This window comes from Kogia breviceps, chromosome 14, assembly GCF_026419965.1.
Source record: "Kogia breviceps isolate mKogBre1 chromosome 14, mKogBre1 haplotype 1, whole genome shotgun sequence".
NCBI classification, from domain to species: Eukaryota; Metazoa; Chordata; class Mammalia; order Artiodactyla; family Physeteridae; genus Kogia; species Kogia breviceps.
Window position 1 is genome coordinate 65,906,542 of NC_081323.1, and position 17,040 is coordinate 65,923,581.

At 50.0% G+C, this 17,040-nt stretch overlaps 1 protein-coding gene across 5 annotated transcripts in view; it reads left to right on the top strand.

Moving 5' to 3' along the window:
• The window catches only part of ABCC1 (ATP binding cassette subfamily C member 1 (ABCC1 blood group)), a 133,443-nt gene that overhangs the window by 97,195 nt on the left and 19,208 nt on the right, over positions 1-17,040 (top strand). For 3 of the 5 annotated variants that reach the window (XR_010836499.1, XM_059038298.2, XM_059038296.2), the window contains exons 18-22: positions 994-1,161; positions 2,865-3,048; positions 9,872-9,898; positions 12,646-12,736; positions 14,666-14,798. Coding sequence is in view for 4 of the 5 variants with exons in the window: in XM_059038298.2 (XP_058894281.1) it covers positions 994-1,161; positions 2,865-3,048; positions 9,872-9,898; positions 12,646-12,736; positions 14,666-14,798 (603 nt within the window). In the remaining variant the exon portion in view is untranslated. The remainder of the gene's footprint in view (positions 1-993; positions 1,162-2,864; positions 3,049-9,871; positions 9,899-12,645; positions 12,737-14,665; positions 14,799-17,040) is intronic. The other 2 variants (XM_067012930.1, XM_067012929.1) reach the window with 1 other exon arrangement.

Here is a 17,040-nt window from a genome sequence, read left to right on the forward strand (position 1 = left end):
AAGAAAAAACAAATTACTAGGGTTTTCTGGGTTTTCAAGTAGAAAAGGAGCCTGAGTTATTGCTAGTATAAGCAGAAAATAACTCAGTGAGAACTGAGTTTAAGGATACAGATGCATCTCCTGGAATCCAAGGGCTGGAATGTGGTGGTGCTCACAGGCAACCTGGGACAGGCAACCTGGTTCCCCTCTGTCTTTTGTCTCTGCTTTTCTGTGCAGCTTTGTCCCTTTTTTTCACAAGTGTCTGTTTCTGCCACTTGGAGACTCCTCACTTCCGCTGTTTAGGTCCCAGTTCCAAATTCTGAAGGGAGAGGATGTGATTGGCTTAGTTTGGGTCTGGTGTTTGCCGTGGGCTGACAAGCTGTGGCCAGAGGGACCCTCAAAATGAACCTGGCTGCCAGGACCCCACCTCAGAGCATGGAGAGGGTGGGCATGTCTTGGGAGAGGGGCTGGGCAGTTAGCCCATGTCCACTTTGATTCCAGCCAGATATGGAAGTCATGCTGGGTTATCTGTTGCAGGAGGGCTTTGTGGGCTGTGCTCCCTGGTTCAAATTAGAAAATGGTGCCCTTCCTGCCGGCGAGTGGGACACAGGCTGGATTGCAGCACCCCCAGGGCATAGCCTGCCTTGACTGTGTGGCTTCACCAGTGAGTGATCCAGAGTAAGAACCAGACTCCAAGATCAGGAGCCCTCCCTGTAGCTAGCACTGTTTAGTGCCACCAGCCTCCCTTTCCCAACTGTGCCGAGTGCCCTGCTCAGCAGTGCCCAGAAGCTCAGGTTTTCTCTTTGCCTGTTTTACAGTTGAGGCTGAACCCCCTGCCGGGACTTGAACCCACATCGGTGCAGGTGTGATCTCACGCCGTTGCCGCCTGCTCCATCCGTGGGTGGCGGGTGCAGCTCTGAAGGGCCTCCGGCCGCTGTCTCCTGCATCCTGAGCAGGTGGCCCCCTCTGTCTGTCTCTGCTTCCCAGGAGGCCCACCCTTCTGTCTCTCCCCAGGGCGTGAACCTGTCTGGCGGCCAGAAGCAACGTGTGAGCCTGGCCCGGGCCGTGTATTGCGACTCCGACATCTACCTCTTTGACGATCCCCTCTCGGCAGTGGACGCCCACGTGGGGAAGCACATATTTGAAAACGTGGTTGGCCCCAAGGGGATGCTGAAGAACAAGGTACCTGCTGCACGGGTGGCTCGAGGTCTGGGTCTGGCCGTCCCTCTTTGGTCAAGTCGCACTGTGTCCCCTTTGGGATTCCTTAACTTAACTGGGCTCGAGAACATGTTTCTAATCCTTCCCTTGGCAGCTGTCCCGGGACAGCCTTCTTGCTCTTGTCTTTATAGGTGGACGTCCTCGGCACTGACTGGAAGTCATTGCCTCCACTTGGCCAAAAGAAGCCTCTCTTCCTGATTAAATAACGGGGGGTGGCTTCACAGAGGGAAATCCCACCCCAAGATCCCCTGTCAGCAGGGAGGCCACTTTCCCTTCCCTGCTGAGATGGCCATGGGCTGAGGGACAGAGGTTTGAGCAGGAAAACTGCCACAACACCTTAACGTGACAGGAAACGGTTCCTTTCCTCTTTTATTATTTTTTAATTTATTTATAAGGGACGGAGGTAACTGGCTCTTCCTCCCCCTTCCCCATTAAAAAAGTAAGACATGCCCATCGGAAAAATGTAGCAAATTCAGAAAACCACGAAGGAGAAAAACAAAAGCAGTTATCCATAATCCCCCCACTTAGAGATTTTTGTATTTCTTTCCAGTCTTTTTGCTGTGTATATAAGCTTTTTAATAGGATTATCACATCATGCCTAGATATAGTAAACCTCATGCCACTTAACGTGTTGTAAGCATTCCCATGCACACCACAAAAATTCTGTATAATTTTTAAATGTTAAAAAATTTTTTTTTGCTGTTGTCAAAGTAACATATGTCCATAGTAACAAAACCAGAGAGTACGGGAGTATATGTGAAGTTAAAAAAATGATTCTCCCTCATCCTGCAGCCCTAGCTCCTCTGTGGAAAGCAGGGGCCAGCTAATCTGGCCTGCTGCCTGTTTCTTGGGCAGCTCACCAGCTAAGAATGGTCTTTACGTTTTTAACTGCTCAGAGAAAACCTGAAGAAAAATATTTTGTGACAGGAAAATTGCATTAAGCTTACATATCAGCTTCCATAAATAAAGTGTTATTGGATCACAGCCAGCCCATCTGTTTATGTCTTGTGTATGGCTGCCTTCAGACCTGGCAGTGACCAGAGGGCCCATAAAGCTGAAAATATTTACCATTTGACCATTTAAGAAAAAGTTTGCCAACTTGGGTAAACAGTTTGATGAACATCCTCCCAAACTTTGAGATAGTTAGATGAAATGTATACACATGTACAAAACTCTGTACTCTTTTCGGGGAGGGAGAAACTTGAAAACAATTCAGCTACTGCCTGCACATTTTTTGCAGCAGTGTCATTCTTTTATTCATCTACACATGCATGGCTCCCTCCTTCCCTCTCCTCCAGATCTTTGTTCAAAAATAACCTCCCCCATATCCTTTGTTACAATTGCACCGACCCTCACCACCTCGGTATCCCTTCCCCTTTGCTAATGTGTGCTCACCATCCAGCACAAAGTGTTTTACTTACGTCGGTCATTTCTCCCCCGACCCTGGAATCTGGGGCAGGAATCTTTGTTTCCCTCTCTGCTGCCCCCCCCCCCGACCCCAGCTCCCGGCACATGCGTGTTGAATGAAAGCACGTGTGGATTGGAATGCTTCTGCACGCTTGCATCCCAGGCGCGTGTCCAGCCTCAGAGTTGAGATCTGTGTCCAGGTGGGCGGGGAAGTTCCCTCGCGCGCGCATGCGCTGATGTGGCCGTGTCTCTGCTCGCAGACGCGGATCCTGGTCACGCATGGCATCAGCTACCTGCCCCAGGTGGATGTCATCATCGTCATGAGTGGTGGCAAGATCTCCGAGATGGGCTCCTACCAGGAGCTGCTGGCCCGGGACGGGGCCTTTGCCGAGTTCCTGCGCACGTACGCCAGCGCCGATCAGGAGCAGGGGGAGCCCGACGACGGTAGGGCCGCGCGGGGCTCCGGCGCGGGTGGTGCCTTGTCCAGCCCCAGTTGTCCCCTGGAGGTTCCCACCAGCCGCCCTGACAGCTCATCAGGGCATCAGATGGGAGGTTGGGCCAGGCCCCCTGAGGAACCATCTGGAAGGACTTTCAGGGCTGAATTGAGAGGGCACCCTAGTGCTTTATAGCTGGGTCAGCAGAGCTGGACGCAAGTCTGCACATTTTTCTACGCTGAGGCGCTGTACCTATTGAGTTTCAGGGTCTTGGTGGCAAAAATGGAGGTAGTGATAATTACAGTCTTCCTGGCTCCCAAGAGGCTGTGAGAAGCCAATGGCATATGTGCCATAATCCAGAACAGATGTGAGGGTCATGAGGCCAAACGTGGTGGCTGAGCCTGCATGCTGGAAGTTGGCAGGACCCGGCTTCGAACCCCAGCTGCTGCTCTTTCCAGCTGTGTGATGTCAGGCCGTTGCTGATAAAGCAGTGTAACAACAGAACCAGCCTTCTGGCACTTGGTGTAGAATGAATGTGCTAGATTACTGGAGCCTTTGGCACGGGTACCAATGACAGCTGCTGTTATTACTTCCCTGGGAAGAGTGCCCCTCTGACGTCCCTATGCACTTGGCATCTACCAGGTCCAGGTAGACCTGCCCGCTTCCCAGCCACCACACCCGCTCTGTCCTCCCAGGTCAGGACTCTTAGAGCAGGGATAGTCCCAGAGGCACGCTTTGAATTCTGGGCTGGGAGCTCATCCTGCCTTTATTTGAAGCAAATGGGGTGAGGCTTCTGAGAATCCTGTTCTCTCTCTTATTAGTTGGTTTAAAATTCAGGGAATTGGTTGGCAGCCTTTCCAGGCTCCCCTGTGTTTATGTCAGATTGGCGTCTGGAATGAATCCTCTGCTGGTCCTTCTTGGAGCCCCGACCTGAGTTAATACGGAGAGGGAAGAGGTCATCTGATGCCTTTTCTGCTTTGGTTTCAGCTGTTGCTGAAAAGAGTGGAACTAAAGAGAAGTCACCTGTCCTACTCCGATCTCCCTCTTTCAGGAGCTAATTACAGACTCCCTGGGCCCCTGGGGTGTGTTTGTTACATGCTTAGTCCCCAGACAGGTCTCAGATTGGCTCTCCCCCGGGGTGGGGCTGCCTCGTTGCACAACTCCTGTGGGCAGAGTGGTCATCGAGGTGTCTGTGATGTAAAGACACACAGCAGCGAATGGTTGTTGACTACTTACTGGGGCTTCTGTCCTCGACAGGGTTTATCCTGTTGACTCCTCCTATCAGCTTTTCATGAAAGAGGCAGGATGTGGTTCCCAGTTCACTGATGAGGAAACTGAGGCTTAAAGAAGCTGGTCCCTTCTATGCCTGGGGCAGGCGGGTCCCTGTCCCTGTGAATGGGGCCGATCACTAAGAAAGCTATTTACTGTTCATTGATTTAGTCATTCAGTAGGTGTTTACTGAGCACCTAATATGTGTTAAGTGCTTGTATTATTTTCCTAGGGCTACTGTAACAGAGTACCATCAGCTGAGTAGCTTAAACAACAGAAATGCCTTTTCTCACAGATCTGGAGGCTGGAAGTCTGAGATCAAGGTGTCAGCAGGGTTGGTCCCTTCTGAGGGCTGTGAGGGTTCCATGCCTGTCCCCCAGCTTCTGGTGGTTTGCTGGCAGTCTCTGGTGTTCCTTGCAGAAGCATCACCCCAGTCTGCCCTCATCTTCACGTGGTGTTCTTCTCCTTGTGGTGTGTCTGTCTCCAAATCTCCCCTTCTTATGAGGACACCAGTTATATAGGATTAGGGTCCATCCTTATGAGCTCACCTGAACTTATTACATCTACAAAGACCGTATGTCCACGTACAGTCACATTGCAAGGTACTGGAGGTTAGGACTTCAGTATATGAATTTAGTTGGGTGGGGGGAGTATGCAGCCCATAACAGTACCGTTCTAGGTTTTGAGGAGACAGAAGTGAACAAAATATAGGCAAATCCTGCCCTCGTGGAGCTCAGAATCTAGTGGGAGAGAAAGGCAGTAAGCAATCAGCAGATGAAGATGGTGTCATGCCGCAGTAAGTGCTGTGAAGGAAAGCACGTAGGGTAATGGGCTGGGGAGTGATGGGGGGTTCAGGCAACTCAGGCAGGGTGGTCAGGGAAGCCCTTTGTGGGGAATAGTGTTCTGACACAGGGAACAGCACAGGCCTCAGCCCGACGTGAGCTCGATCTGTTCAAGGAACAGAGAAGAGGCCAGTGTGGCCACACCGTGGTGGGCAGGGGACAGGGTGGGAGATGAGGCTGGCAGGGGTGTGGGTGGTTACCCTCTGGGGCCTTCAGGGTGAGGAGTTTGGGTTTTGTTCTCAGTGCAGCAGGAAGCCACTGAATGTCAGAAAGGGGAGGGAGGGCACACAGCGAGAGTGCACACCTTCATTCCTCTGTGTTAGAGTTTGCTGGAGTCCTCGTAGTTTTTAATAAGTCCCTTATTGAGATATAGTTCACACACCATACAATTCACCCAATTCAATGATTTAAAAAAGAAAAATGCTAGTATTTTATTTGTGCAGCCATCACCGCGGTCAATTTCAGAACATTCTCACCCCCCTCAAGGAAACCTCATACCCATTGGCAGTCACTCCCCATTTCCTCCCAGCCCTTCAAGTCCTGGGCAACCACTCATCTACTTTCTTTTATTTTTTTCCTGGTTTTGAGGCGTAATTGACAAAGAGCACCGTGTGAATTTGAGGTGTTGGGCATGATGATTTGACTTACATACATCCTGAAATGATGACCACAATACGTTTAGTGAACACCTGTCGTCTCATATAGATGTGAAATTAAAGAGCTAGAAAAAAATTTTTGTCCTTGTGATGAGAACTCTTAGTACTTACTCTCTTAACAAATTTCATATGTACCCACAGCAGTTTTAATTATATTAATCATGTACATTATATCTCTAGTACTTATTTATCTTACAACTGGCAGTTAGGACCTTTTGGATACCTTCATCCAGTTCCTCCTCCTCCCCTCCACCTCTGGTGACCACAAATCTGATCTTTTTTTCTCTTTTGATTTTTTTTTTGAAGTATCATTTACCTGCAACACTATGCTAGTTCCTGGTGGACAATATAGTGATCTGATATTTCTGTGCATCACAAAACGACTGCCACAAAAGTCTGCTTTCTGTATAGATTTGTCTTACTCTGAACATTTCATATAAACAGAATTCTTTAACGTGGTCTTTTGTGACTGGCTTCTCTCACTTAGCCTGATGTTTCCAAGGTCTGTCTGTGGTAGCTTGCATCAGCACTTCATTTCTTCTGATTGTTGAGTTGTAGGCACACAACGTTTTATTTATTCATTCATCAGCTGATGAGCATTCGAGCTGTTTCCACTTTTTGTCTATTATGAATAGTGTTGCTACAAACTCTAGGGGTTTTAAAAGAGAAGTGTTTTCTTTTGCCAGTGCAAGGTAGCTGATGCTCCCTCCAGCATTTAAACTGTAGATTGGAATGAGCTTCTACATGTTCATGCTCCTGTGGTTGGAAGGTTCTGCTGTAAGTCTAAGCTGCAGAGTCTCTTTCCTCGGATTGTCTCTTAGCCCAAGTCAAGCCAAGGTCACACAATGGGCGGTGGCAACTTCAAGATCACTGTATTTCACCTGCATGCTTGGTGGGCTGCATTTAGGCAAAAATAACCCTCTGTGATTTCTAAAGTGACGTGTGTGGGTTTATCTGAATTTTTTTCCCAGAATGAGGTCTATGTCTCCCCTTTCTATCCAGCTGAGCAGGGACTGTGCTTATATCTTGTTGAGTTTTTTCCCTTCCCTTCCTCCCCAGCCACCCGCATATCCAAAGCAGGTTATGCAGGACATGGAATGCTGCCAGTTAAAAAAATTTTTGTGTGTGCACGTCAGCACTTAATTTAGTGGTGAAAATACCATCCACCACCCTAACTCCACTGTGGGTTTATTTCCCCAATTCAGCCACCCATCCCCAAGCTGGACAGGTCACAGAGGTCTTCTGCCCATAGGTCTAAAAATCAAACGCCCTCCCTCCTTTCTTTCCACCTCTGTGGAGGGGCCCCGGCGATAAGGCTTGGCGTCAGGGTCCAGTCTTGCTCAGCTGTAGTCAACTCTGAGTGCCAGTGACCTTGGATTTGTTTGAACCACATTTTTGGCTCCTTCTAAAGTGAAACTTTTGTTACCTCATTGGATTAATCAGGTCTTTTTTAGAACACGCAGGCTGAAGGACAAGTGTCTGCTGTGAGGGGATTCTCTCTCCCTGGGATGAGGAATAAGGAGCTAGTCTCGGGGTGGGGGGAGACTGGCCCCTCCCCAGGGATATGCATGATCCTGTTTCTAGGAGACTTTTTGTGTGTTGGTTTCGGTTGCAAAGAGAGTTACAAAGTAGTTCATTAACCTTGTACTTGGAAGGCATAGAACATTTTTATTTTCTCCGGTTTTATTAGGAACCTAAAACCTAGAATGGCAGTTTTCAGTAGAGAACATTTGTGCCTCCCGGGGACACTTGGCAATGTCTGGAGACATGTTTGGTTGTCACAGTGTGGGTGGAGGGGGACACTCCTGGCATCTAGTTGGGAGAGAGCAGGGGTGCTGCGGTGCACGGGGCAACGCCCTCTGTCCCCCAGGAACGGAGAATCACCCGGCCCACGATGTCAGTAGAGCTGAGGGTGTGAAAGCCGCTCTGCTTTGACTTCTCTCTGCCCAGGTTCTTCTCTTGGGAGAAAGGCTTTGATTCCAACGACCCAGCTGCTCTTCAGAACCTTATTTGAGACATCTCTCAACCTTGTCACTCATTATTTTCCCTTTTTCAGATTTTTTGGGGAATTTTTTTTTTTTTACCTGATTATAAAATCAGTATGTGCTCCGTGTAGACAATGGCAAAGTGTAGAAAAGCTCCAAGAACCAGCAAAAAGAACATCCTTCTGCTTTTGCTCTGCCCAGAGGGGAACTGCGTTGGCATTTGGCCTCTTTCCTACCTGTCTTTCTAGCCCAGGACCTTTTCCCTGAGAAGAGTAGGGTCCTAGGATGTGCTTTTGTCATCAGTTCTCCTGTCCCTCTTTTGTTCCTTAATGTCAGGTCCCAGGCACCTCCCCATGTTGCAGAAGTCTGTTGTAAGCACCAAACAGCAGCTGGAGAGTCTGTCAGACAGATGGCACATTCCTCCCCGCTGTCCTCAGTGTCCGTGTTTCTTCCCCTTTTGAGTCTGAAGAACTTGCAGGGCCGAGGCGGGAGGATAGGGGTGGGTGATGTAGCCGATCGATTCCGTTTTTGGTCAAAACCAGCCGTTGACTGTAAAGCAGTGACTTGAATTCTTCCCTCAAGGGGGAGGCTTGCCTGCTGGCTCTTGCCCAAGCTGAGTTCCAGAACCTTCTTGAGAATAAACAGCGAGACTGCGAGGTGCCCGCCTTGAGGGTCAGTGGCTGGCTGAACACACGGCCCCAGGCAGTGCTTATGTTGTTCAAAGGCTGGGGTGGTGCCTGGCTAACTAGTATCACAGGCCCATCCCAGGTGCTTAGAAGCACTCAAAGAAGAGTCATTGGGTTGCAAGTTTTATGTTTTTGCTTCTTAATTATTTTATAGCACACCTCCCTCTCCCAACCCCCCACCATTCATATTTTCTCCTTACCCTGCTTTATTTTTCTTTGTAGCATTTAACACTGCCTGACAGTATATTCTGGATCTACTACTTGATTATTTCTTTTTCTCCCTTGGAATTTAAGCTCCATGAAGGTTTTTTGGTCACCTCTGTATCCCCAGGGCTGAGAACAGTGCCTGGCGCATAGTGGATACTCAGGAAATGTGTTAAATAAATGACTGAATGAGTTGCGTCTTGATTGTTTAAGGCATGCCCTGCATAACCATCGGACATTAACACATCTGTGTCTATATCCCAGATTGGAAAGAACCATGAGCTGATATTGCCCGTTTCTCTCAGGGCTGTTTTAGAAACCATCTTTGTGGGTTCAGGCTAGGAGATGGCACCACTGTGGCCGATATTGTGCCCCTTCTGGCATTGGAAGGTGGCTGTGCTCGTTCACTTGGCCATTCGTTTGTTAATCCGTCCATCTGCTTATCTGCTGTGTGCCACGGGGACATCTGGTACATGAGCCACCATATGAAATGGTGCCCCTTGGATTGTGCAGTGCACATCCTGTACAACCCCACATGGCCGTCGGATGCACCAGATGCTGGGAGTAGAGTGGTAGATAAGACCTAGGAATGGTCTCAAGAGTTCACAGTATGATGGGACATCATCGTGCTAAACGCGGTGCTGGAGGCGAGCCTGGGGTGCTGGAAGAACCCTGAGATGGGGTCCCCGTCCCAGCCTGGAGGGTCCAAGATGATATCTAAGCCAAGTCACCTCCTCTTCCCCCTTCTCTCCACGTGGAGCTGGCTCAGAGCAAGGTGTTCGTGTCCTTGAAGAAGCAGAGGCTGTGGGCTGGTGAGAGGCCTGTGCCATCTCCCAGCTGGCACGCCTGCCCTGCGCTCTGTAATACTTTCCTCTCTCTCCCTCTGGTGCTCGGAAAACAGGCGTGAAGACAGAAGGTCTGTCTGCATTTTTCTAGCTCTCTTTATGTTTGAACACTTGCAGCTTTTAGAGTAGGGGGCTGGCCCAGGCAGTGTACTTGTCAGGGATGCGCCCAGAACACGTGGGATGGGGAAACCGAGGCACAAATGCAGCAGGTCCCTCAGCTGTCCTTGCCCCTCACCCTTAAGGAAAGACGTTCATCCAAACCCTCTGGGCATTTAAGTGGGGGAACTCAAGGGTAAGGAGTTTTACCTTGGTACTTAACGCTTTCTTGGGTCTTGTGAATTCCCAGGCACCAATGTGATGGATGAGGAGGAAGGTCAGTGACAGCGAGGTTGGAGTTGACTATGCTTGCAGAATGAGGTTGCAGGTGGACTTGTCCTGCTGCTGCATGCCTGGGAAGGGACCCTTGCATGTCTGCCTTTCCATTCCTTTCCATCATTCATCCAGCATTTATTGGGCACCTGCTCTGTGCCTGGCTTTGTGGTTGGCCCTTGGGGATACAGTTCGAATCTCCAGATTTCTTACAGGTCGGCTGAGTGACCTTGGCTAAGCTTTACCATCTTTGCAGGTCAAATGACCATGACCAGCATGCCTTGAAGGAGATCCTGGTTGCGAAATGCCTGGCACACAGTAGGTGGACAATGAATGGTAACAGTTTGATTATAACGACCCCACCCATACCTCCTGGGCATGATCAAGACCCAGGCAGGCCAAGACAGCACCGGGGTGATTGATGGGTTCCTGATGGAGTAGCTGCAGGTGGCTGGGGCACCGGAGGTGGGATGTTTCTAGAAGATCTTCAGCAGGAAAGGCTGCCTGGCTCCCTCTGGTGACAGAAAAGTGTGAACCCGCCACCAGAGCAGACCCCTCCCTCCTGTCTTCCTTAACCGGTACGTGTGGCTGAGGGTCCAGACAGAGGCCCCTTTCGGAAGCCACAGGAGCCAACTCCAGCCAGTTAAACAAGGGTGTTTACAGGCAGCTCAGAAATCAAAGGCAAAACTGAACAAGCAGGACTCAGGCAGTGGGAACTCTGGGCATGAGACTCCTTTAGGATAGAGCAGTTGGACAGATCTTTGGTCCTGGGGCCACCGATGGCTGAAAGTGCCAGGGGGAGGGATTCTGATAGGCTGGCCTTGGGCAGGTTCCCCCCTGGCTGGGGAGCCTGGGCATCCTGGCAGACAGGCCTGGGAGACTCAGGGGGAGGGGGACTAAGCCCCTGAAAATTATGGGGTGGTGCGGCACACACGTTCGGTTCCCCTCGTAGGACTCTCGGTCCCTGCCTTGCAGATGAGAATTTTCCAGCTGCCCCAGTTGGCGTATCACCTGTGGGCTAACTGGGTGGAGAAGACGGGGAGGCAGCCATGGAGGCCACTGTGGGGGCTTCTACTGTGTGGGAAGCAGGAGGGGGAGGGAAGGTTGAGGCTACCAGAGGGCCCCTGGGCAGCCGTGCAGGACAGAGGGCTCTCTGAAGCACCCGCCGCAGGACAGGTGTCTCTGGGGGTGTTTTAAAGCATCTCCATCCCTGCACAGAGCAAGACAGTCAAGGCCGGGCTTGGGCCCCAGTGCTGTGCATGTATATGAGCACTGTCTGCATGCGGCTGCATGGAAAGTCCTGCTTGTTATCACTCTTCTTTTCTGTTTGTTTTACGGTATTTTTCCACTTAAAAAAAAAAGCATGCTGATATTTAAAGAAACATTTAAAGCAGTGATTCTCAATCCTGGCTGTGCCCCAGAATTATCTGTGGGACACGTTTTAAAATGCAGATACAACAGTAAGTGCCTCATCAGCATCTTACATTTACCGAGCACCAGGCACAACCTCATTTCGTCCTCCCGCTAATGAGGGCGGGTGCTGTTGTTCCTCCCATTTTGCAGATGTGGAAGTTGAGGCTCAGTGGTTCATTGCTTCCACAGTATCCACAGCTGGGACGTGAGAGAACACTTCCCACACGTCCCAGCTACCTGACTGTGCTCTCAGCATGGAGGTTGGCCTCCCTGGCAGAGTCAGTGCAGGGACCTGGCTGGCCCAGGGCATCCTGGGTGATTTATTCACAGCCAAGATTGAGAATCACCAGCTCAGAGCTCCTCCCATCAACCCAGGAATGACCCCCAGCCCTGGTTCCCTTCCATCTTCTGTTTCTTCCTGTGGCTGTTGCCTGAGAGAGCCTGCCTTTCTGGATTCTGCTTTAGTGCATGCCACATCAGCATGTTCTCAGGTTCACTGCCGGCTGCGTATTTATCCCCTCATATAATGTCTGTCCTGCATCCCCTCCTCTTCCGAGGTCAATCCTTTGGAGCCCTACCTTATGCTTCTCTCTCCTGCTTTCTCTGTCCTGGCACCAAACAGTGAGGAAATCACTGCAAAGTGGGCGGTAATAAACGTATCACTGAGTTGTTGGAAGATTAAAGGAGAGACTGTATTTCAGCACAGCACAGTGGCTGACGATAAATGTTAGCCCCTGTTCTTAAGGTGACGGTGATCATTGTTGATGCTGGGCGGATACTTCCTGGGATTGGGGCAGATATCCGGCTGGTATGGTGCCCCGTGGTGGCTGTATCAGTTGTTGAAGTGTTGAAATAGTTCCTTATTACTGGAAAAACATCCACTGCCCTAGCAGTCCCAGGCATCTGGGACTCTAGTGTCTGATGCCCTTGTCAAAACTGGTTGTCATTTATTTTGGGTTTCACCCGTGCTTGGGATGCTTGGGGACCAGAGGACTGTGCCCTTTCCCCCGAGTGGTTCACTGTGTCCTGGCCCCATTATCCGAGCTTCACACAGCGCAGGTGCCATCACCAGAACTGGATTTTCCTGGTCGCTGCTGGCACAGAGCACTTGCTCGGGCCCAGGGCCCTTGAGACAGTTGCAAAGCACCATCCCTGCCCCAAGGAAGCTGGCTCCAGTATCTCCTGCAGCCCAGCTGGGGAGCCTGTCCGTGGCTGCAGCAAAGCAGGTCTTGCTTTTTGAGCTTCCAGGAGGCCAGGTTATCTGCCATCTCCCCTCACAGTGACAGGTTTTGGTGTCCAGCTCTTAAAGCCATGATTCCCCCTCCCCGCTTCTGCCAGGCTTAGCAGGTGTTGGCAGGCCAGGGAAGGAGGTGAAGCAGGTGGAGAACGGCATGCTGGTGACGGACGCTGTGGGGAAGCAACTGCAGAGGTAAGTGGGGGTGGGGGTGGGGATACCCTGGGGATTCTCCCGGCACCACGTTTCTGCCCCCTGCCTGGGCGGGGGGAGAGGAGGGAGAAGGGTGCCCGTGGCGAGGCTCACCTACCAAAAAAGGCCTTCAGCTTCTGCCTCCCTCCCAAATCCTTGTGGGGGGGACTTCACTTCCCAGGGAACAGAGGCCCAAAGGGGAAGCCTGGTTCTGTTCCTGCGAGGTGGCACGGCTCACACAGGCCTCACGATTTACCCATCCGTCTGCACTTCTGACACTCAAGCTCCCTACATGGTGTGTGCGGCTCTTTGCTCAAGTCACGCAGAGGGGCCTGGAACGTTCAGGCTTTAAGAACCAGCAGCTGATTCAAAATAGAGTAATAGTGACGGCTGCGTTTTATGTCCTGTTAGGAGCCAGGCACAGTGCCAAGCCCTGTACGGTCTGTGGACCTGGAGGTAGTTACTGTCATCTTCCCATTTTACGAGTGAACAAACTGAGAGCTGTCCGTCCATAGGTCACGCAGCTGCAGAGAAGCTGAGCTTGAATTTGAACCCGAGTTTGGCTTCTGAGCCAATGCTCCTAAGTTCTACACTTTGGTGCTTTAAAGAAGGTTGCTTTTGGTTAGATCATTCGGTATTTGGAGGAGTGGCATTAACCTCCCTGTGCCTCAGTTTCCTCACTTGTCAAATAGGGTCTTTGGTGCACTCACCTTGTAGGGTTGTAGGAAGGCTTGTGTGATACGTTGCCTGTGAAGGCATCAGCGCTCAGTAAATACCACTCAGTTATTATTTGGGTGAGCTGGGACCGCCTGGGGTTACTTCTTTCGGGGTGGGGGTATTTCACAGAAATGGGCTGGGAAGGAAATTGGCACAAGCATCTGTGCCCCTGAGAACCCTGCCCACAGTCCCCTCCCGGGCCTGGCTTTGTATCTTACACGACAGGTGGACATACTTCCTTCCTTCTCTGCTGGCGCACCAGTCCCGGTGGTGAGCTCGGCGAGTGTGTGTGTGTAAAGTACTTAGAACAGTGCCTTGCCCGGAGTCAGCCGGGGGGTGAGGGGACACTGCCCCACTCTGTGCAGGCGGCCAGCATAATCAGTCTTAAAAATTAGCTGAGATGAGGCAGGCTCCTGCAGGTCATCCTGGGACGTAGGGGCAGGTGACTGCGAGAGAGAGCCATGGGTGGACTGAGCAGGAACACACAGAACACTGGGTATTCGTTTTCCATTGCTACATAGCAAAGGATCACAAGCTTAGTGGTTTGTCATCTCAGTTTCTGTGGGTCGAGGCGTCCAGGCACGGCTCCTCTGCTCAGGGTCTCTCTCAAGCTGTAACCAAGGCATTGGCCAGGCTGGGGTCTCAGCTAAAGGCTCGGCTGGGGAAGGGTCGGCTTCCAAGCTCAAGTAGCTGTTGGCAGGACTCAGTTCCTCAGTTCCTAACTGGCCACAGCCTGGAGCACCCCTCCGTTCCCAGCTCCGTGGGCTTCTCCAGCCTCCACACTCGCTTCATCAAGGCAGGCAAACCAAGAAGGCAGTAAGGTTGATGACCAAGGTGGAAGTCGTACCCCATCCCTTTGCTTGTGTGGGTCTGAGCCGTGTACACGCACACGCACACGCATACACACGCACACACACACACACACCCATGTCATTCCCCAAGCATACACCTCCGCAGGGAAAGAGACTGCCCCAGGAAGTAAAGCGCTCTGGATGATGATCTGCATAAAGCTGGTGAGTACCAGGTGGGCAGGAAATGCTTTCTGAATAAAGTCCGCATAAAGAAGTGGTTCTTCCGTGGGGCCCTGGGGCCAGACCCTTCCCCTCTCAGGGTCACCTATGTAAAATCAGAAGGGTGAACTAGTTTGGTGCTTTGGGGGCCCACCTCTGCCTGGGGCCTCCATGCGGTTGACGCCCGTGTGCCTTGCTTCCCCAGACAGCTCAGCAGCTCCTCCTACAGCGGGGACGTCAGCCGGCACCACACCAGCACCGCGGAGCTGCAGAAGCCCGGGCCCGTGGAGGAGGACACCTGGAAGCTGATGGAGGCAGACAAGGCTCAGACTGGGCAGGTGAGGGCGACGGCCCACGTCGCTGTGCATCCCTAGGGGCTGGGCCCTGTGCGGAGTGCTGGGGTCATCTTAATTCATGTCTTCCTCACAAGGAGCCTCGAAAGGTACCGTTTTAAGGGCCGGAAACCAGACCGGAGGGCCTAGGTGACTTGCCCCGGGTCACAGCTGGTGCGTGACACAGCTGGGATTTGAACCCGGCACTCAGACTCCTGGGTTGGTATCTGTAGTCTCTGCCGTCCTGACCACCGCCTCCTTTGAGCAACTGGGGCCCTTGTTAGCCGTAGGTGACCCAGATGCCTTAAATCAGGGCTTCCCACCTCACGGGGTTCAGTTGTGTGTGCCTTGGTTTCAGGTCATCACAGACTCAGCCCTATAGAACATTAATTATGTAGTCAGAAAAAATCGTTTTTCACTTTTTAATTTCTATTTTTGCCCTTATAATTATAGGCAGATCCTGTTGTATTGTGCTTTGCTTTATTGCATTTAACAAATACTGCATTTTTTACAAATTGGAGGTTTATGGCACTCCTGCGTTGAACACTGGTGCCATTTTTCCAGGAGCATTTGCTCACTTTGTGTCTCTCTCTTTTTTTTTTTTTTTTTTTTGGCGGTACACGGGCCTCTCACTATTGTGGCCTTTCCAGTTGCAGAGCACAGGCTCCGGACGCGTGGGCTTATCAGCCATGGCTCACAGGCCCAGCCGCTCCGTGGCATGTGAGATCTTCCCGGACTGGGGGTACGAACCCACGTCCCCTGCATTGGCAGGCAGATCAACCACTGCGCCACCAGGGAAGCCCCACTTTGTGTCTCTTTGCCACATTTGGTAGTTCCTGGAATATTTCAAACTTTTTCGTTAGTATTATAATTTGTTGTTATTATTACTATATAAAATATTATACTATATTATATACTATATAATTATTATAATTATATACTATAATATATAATATATATAGTATATATATACTATTATAATTATATACTATATAATTATTATATATTATATATAATATACTATATTAACATTATATTATATTTGTGATCTGTGATCTTGGATGTTACTACTACACCTCACTGAAGGCCCAGATGATGGTTAGCATTTTTAGCAATCAAGTATTTTTTAAATTAAGGTGTGTACATTGTTTTTTTAGACATAATGGTATTGCACACTTAATAGACTACAGTATAGTATAAACATAACTTTTATATGCACTAGGAAACTGGAAAATCCATGTGACTTACTTTATTGCGATATTTGCTTTATTGCAGTGGTCTGGAACCAAACCCATAATGTCTCTGAGGTGTGCCTGTATGTCAGTGAGAAAGTCTCAGCTGGGGCTTTATCTTTAATACCTGTCTTAGTCCCTTTGGGCTGCTGTAACAAGCCCATGGTAGAGGTGGCTTAGAAATGACATATGTTGGGGACTTCCCTGGCAATCCAGTGGTTAAGACTTCACGTTCCAATGCAGGGGATGTGGGTTCAATCTCTGGTCGAGGAGCTAAGATCCCACAAGCCTCGGGGCCAAAAAACCAAAACGTAAAACAGAAGCAATATTATAACAAATTCAGTAAAGACTTTAAAAATGTTCCACATCAAAAAAGAAAGAAAAATGAGATACATTTATCACTCATAATTCTGGATGCTGGCAAGTCAAAAATCATGGCACCAGCAGATGCAGTGTCTAATGAGATCTTCCTGGCTCATAAATGGCCATCTTCTTGCTGTGTCCTCACAGAACAGAAGGGATGAGGGAGCTCTCTGGGGCACCTTTTATAAGAGCACTAATCCCATTTATGAGGACTTCACCCTCATGGCCTAATCACCTCTCAAAGGCCCCACCTCCTAATACTGTCACATGGACGGGGGTGGGGGGGGGATTAGGATTTCAATATACAAATTCGGGAGGAGACACGAACAGAACATTCCATCTATAGCACTAACAGTCACAAACTTCTTTGTAACAAGGAGAGCAGGTTTCAAGCTCTTGTTTTACTGTGTTTTTTTATGATCATCTGTTTTGGGCAAGTGTCAATTTTCTGTTTATGGTAGTGATGCAAAGTTTATTTTTAAAATTAAAGTGGTTTTTTTTTTTAATAGGGAGTAGTGTTTTAAAAATAAGTTTAAAAAAAAGTACACAAATAAAAACGAACCTATGAAAGGTGATACGGGAATGAGCAGGGTTGGGGCACTGTTCTCTCAGATCTACCTGGACACATCCAGAATTTCCCGGGCCCTCTGTTT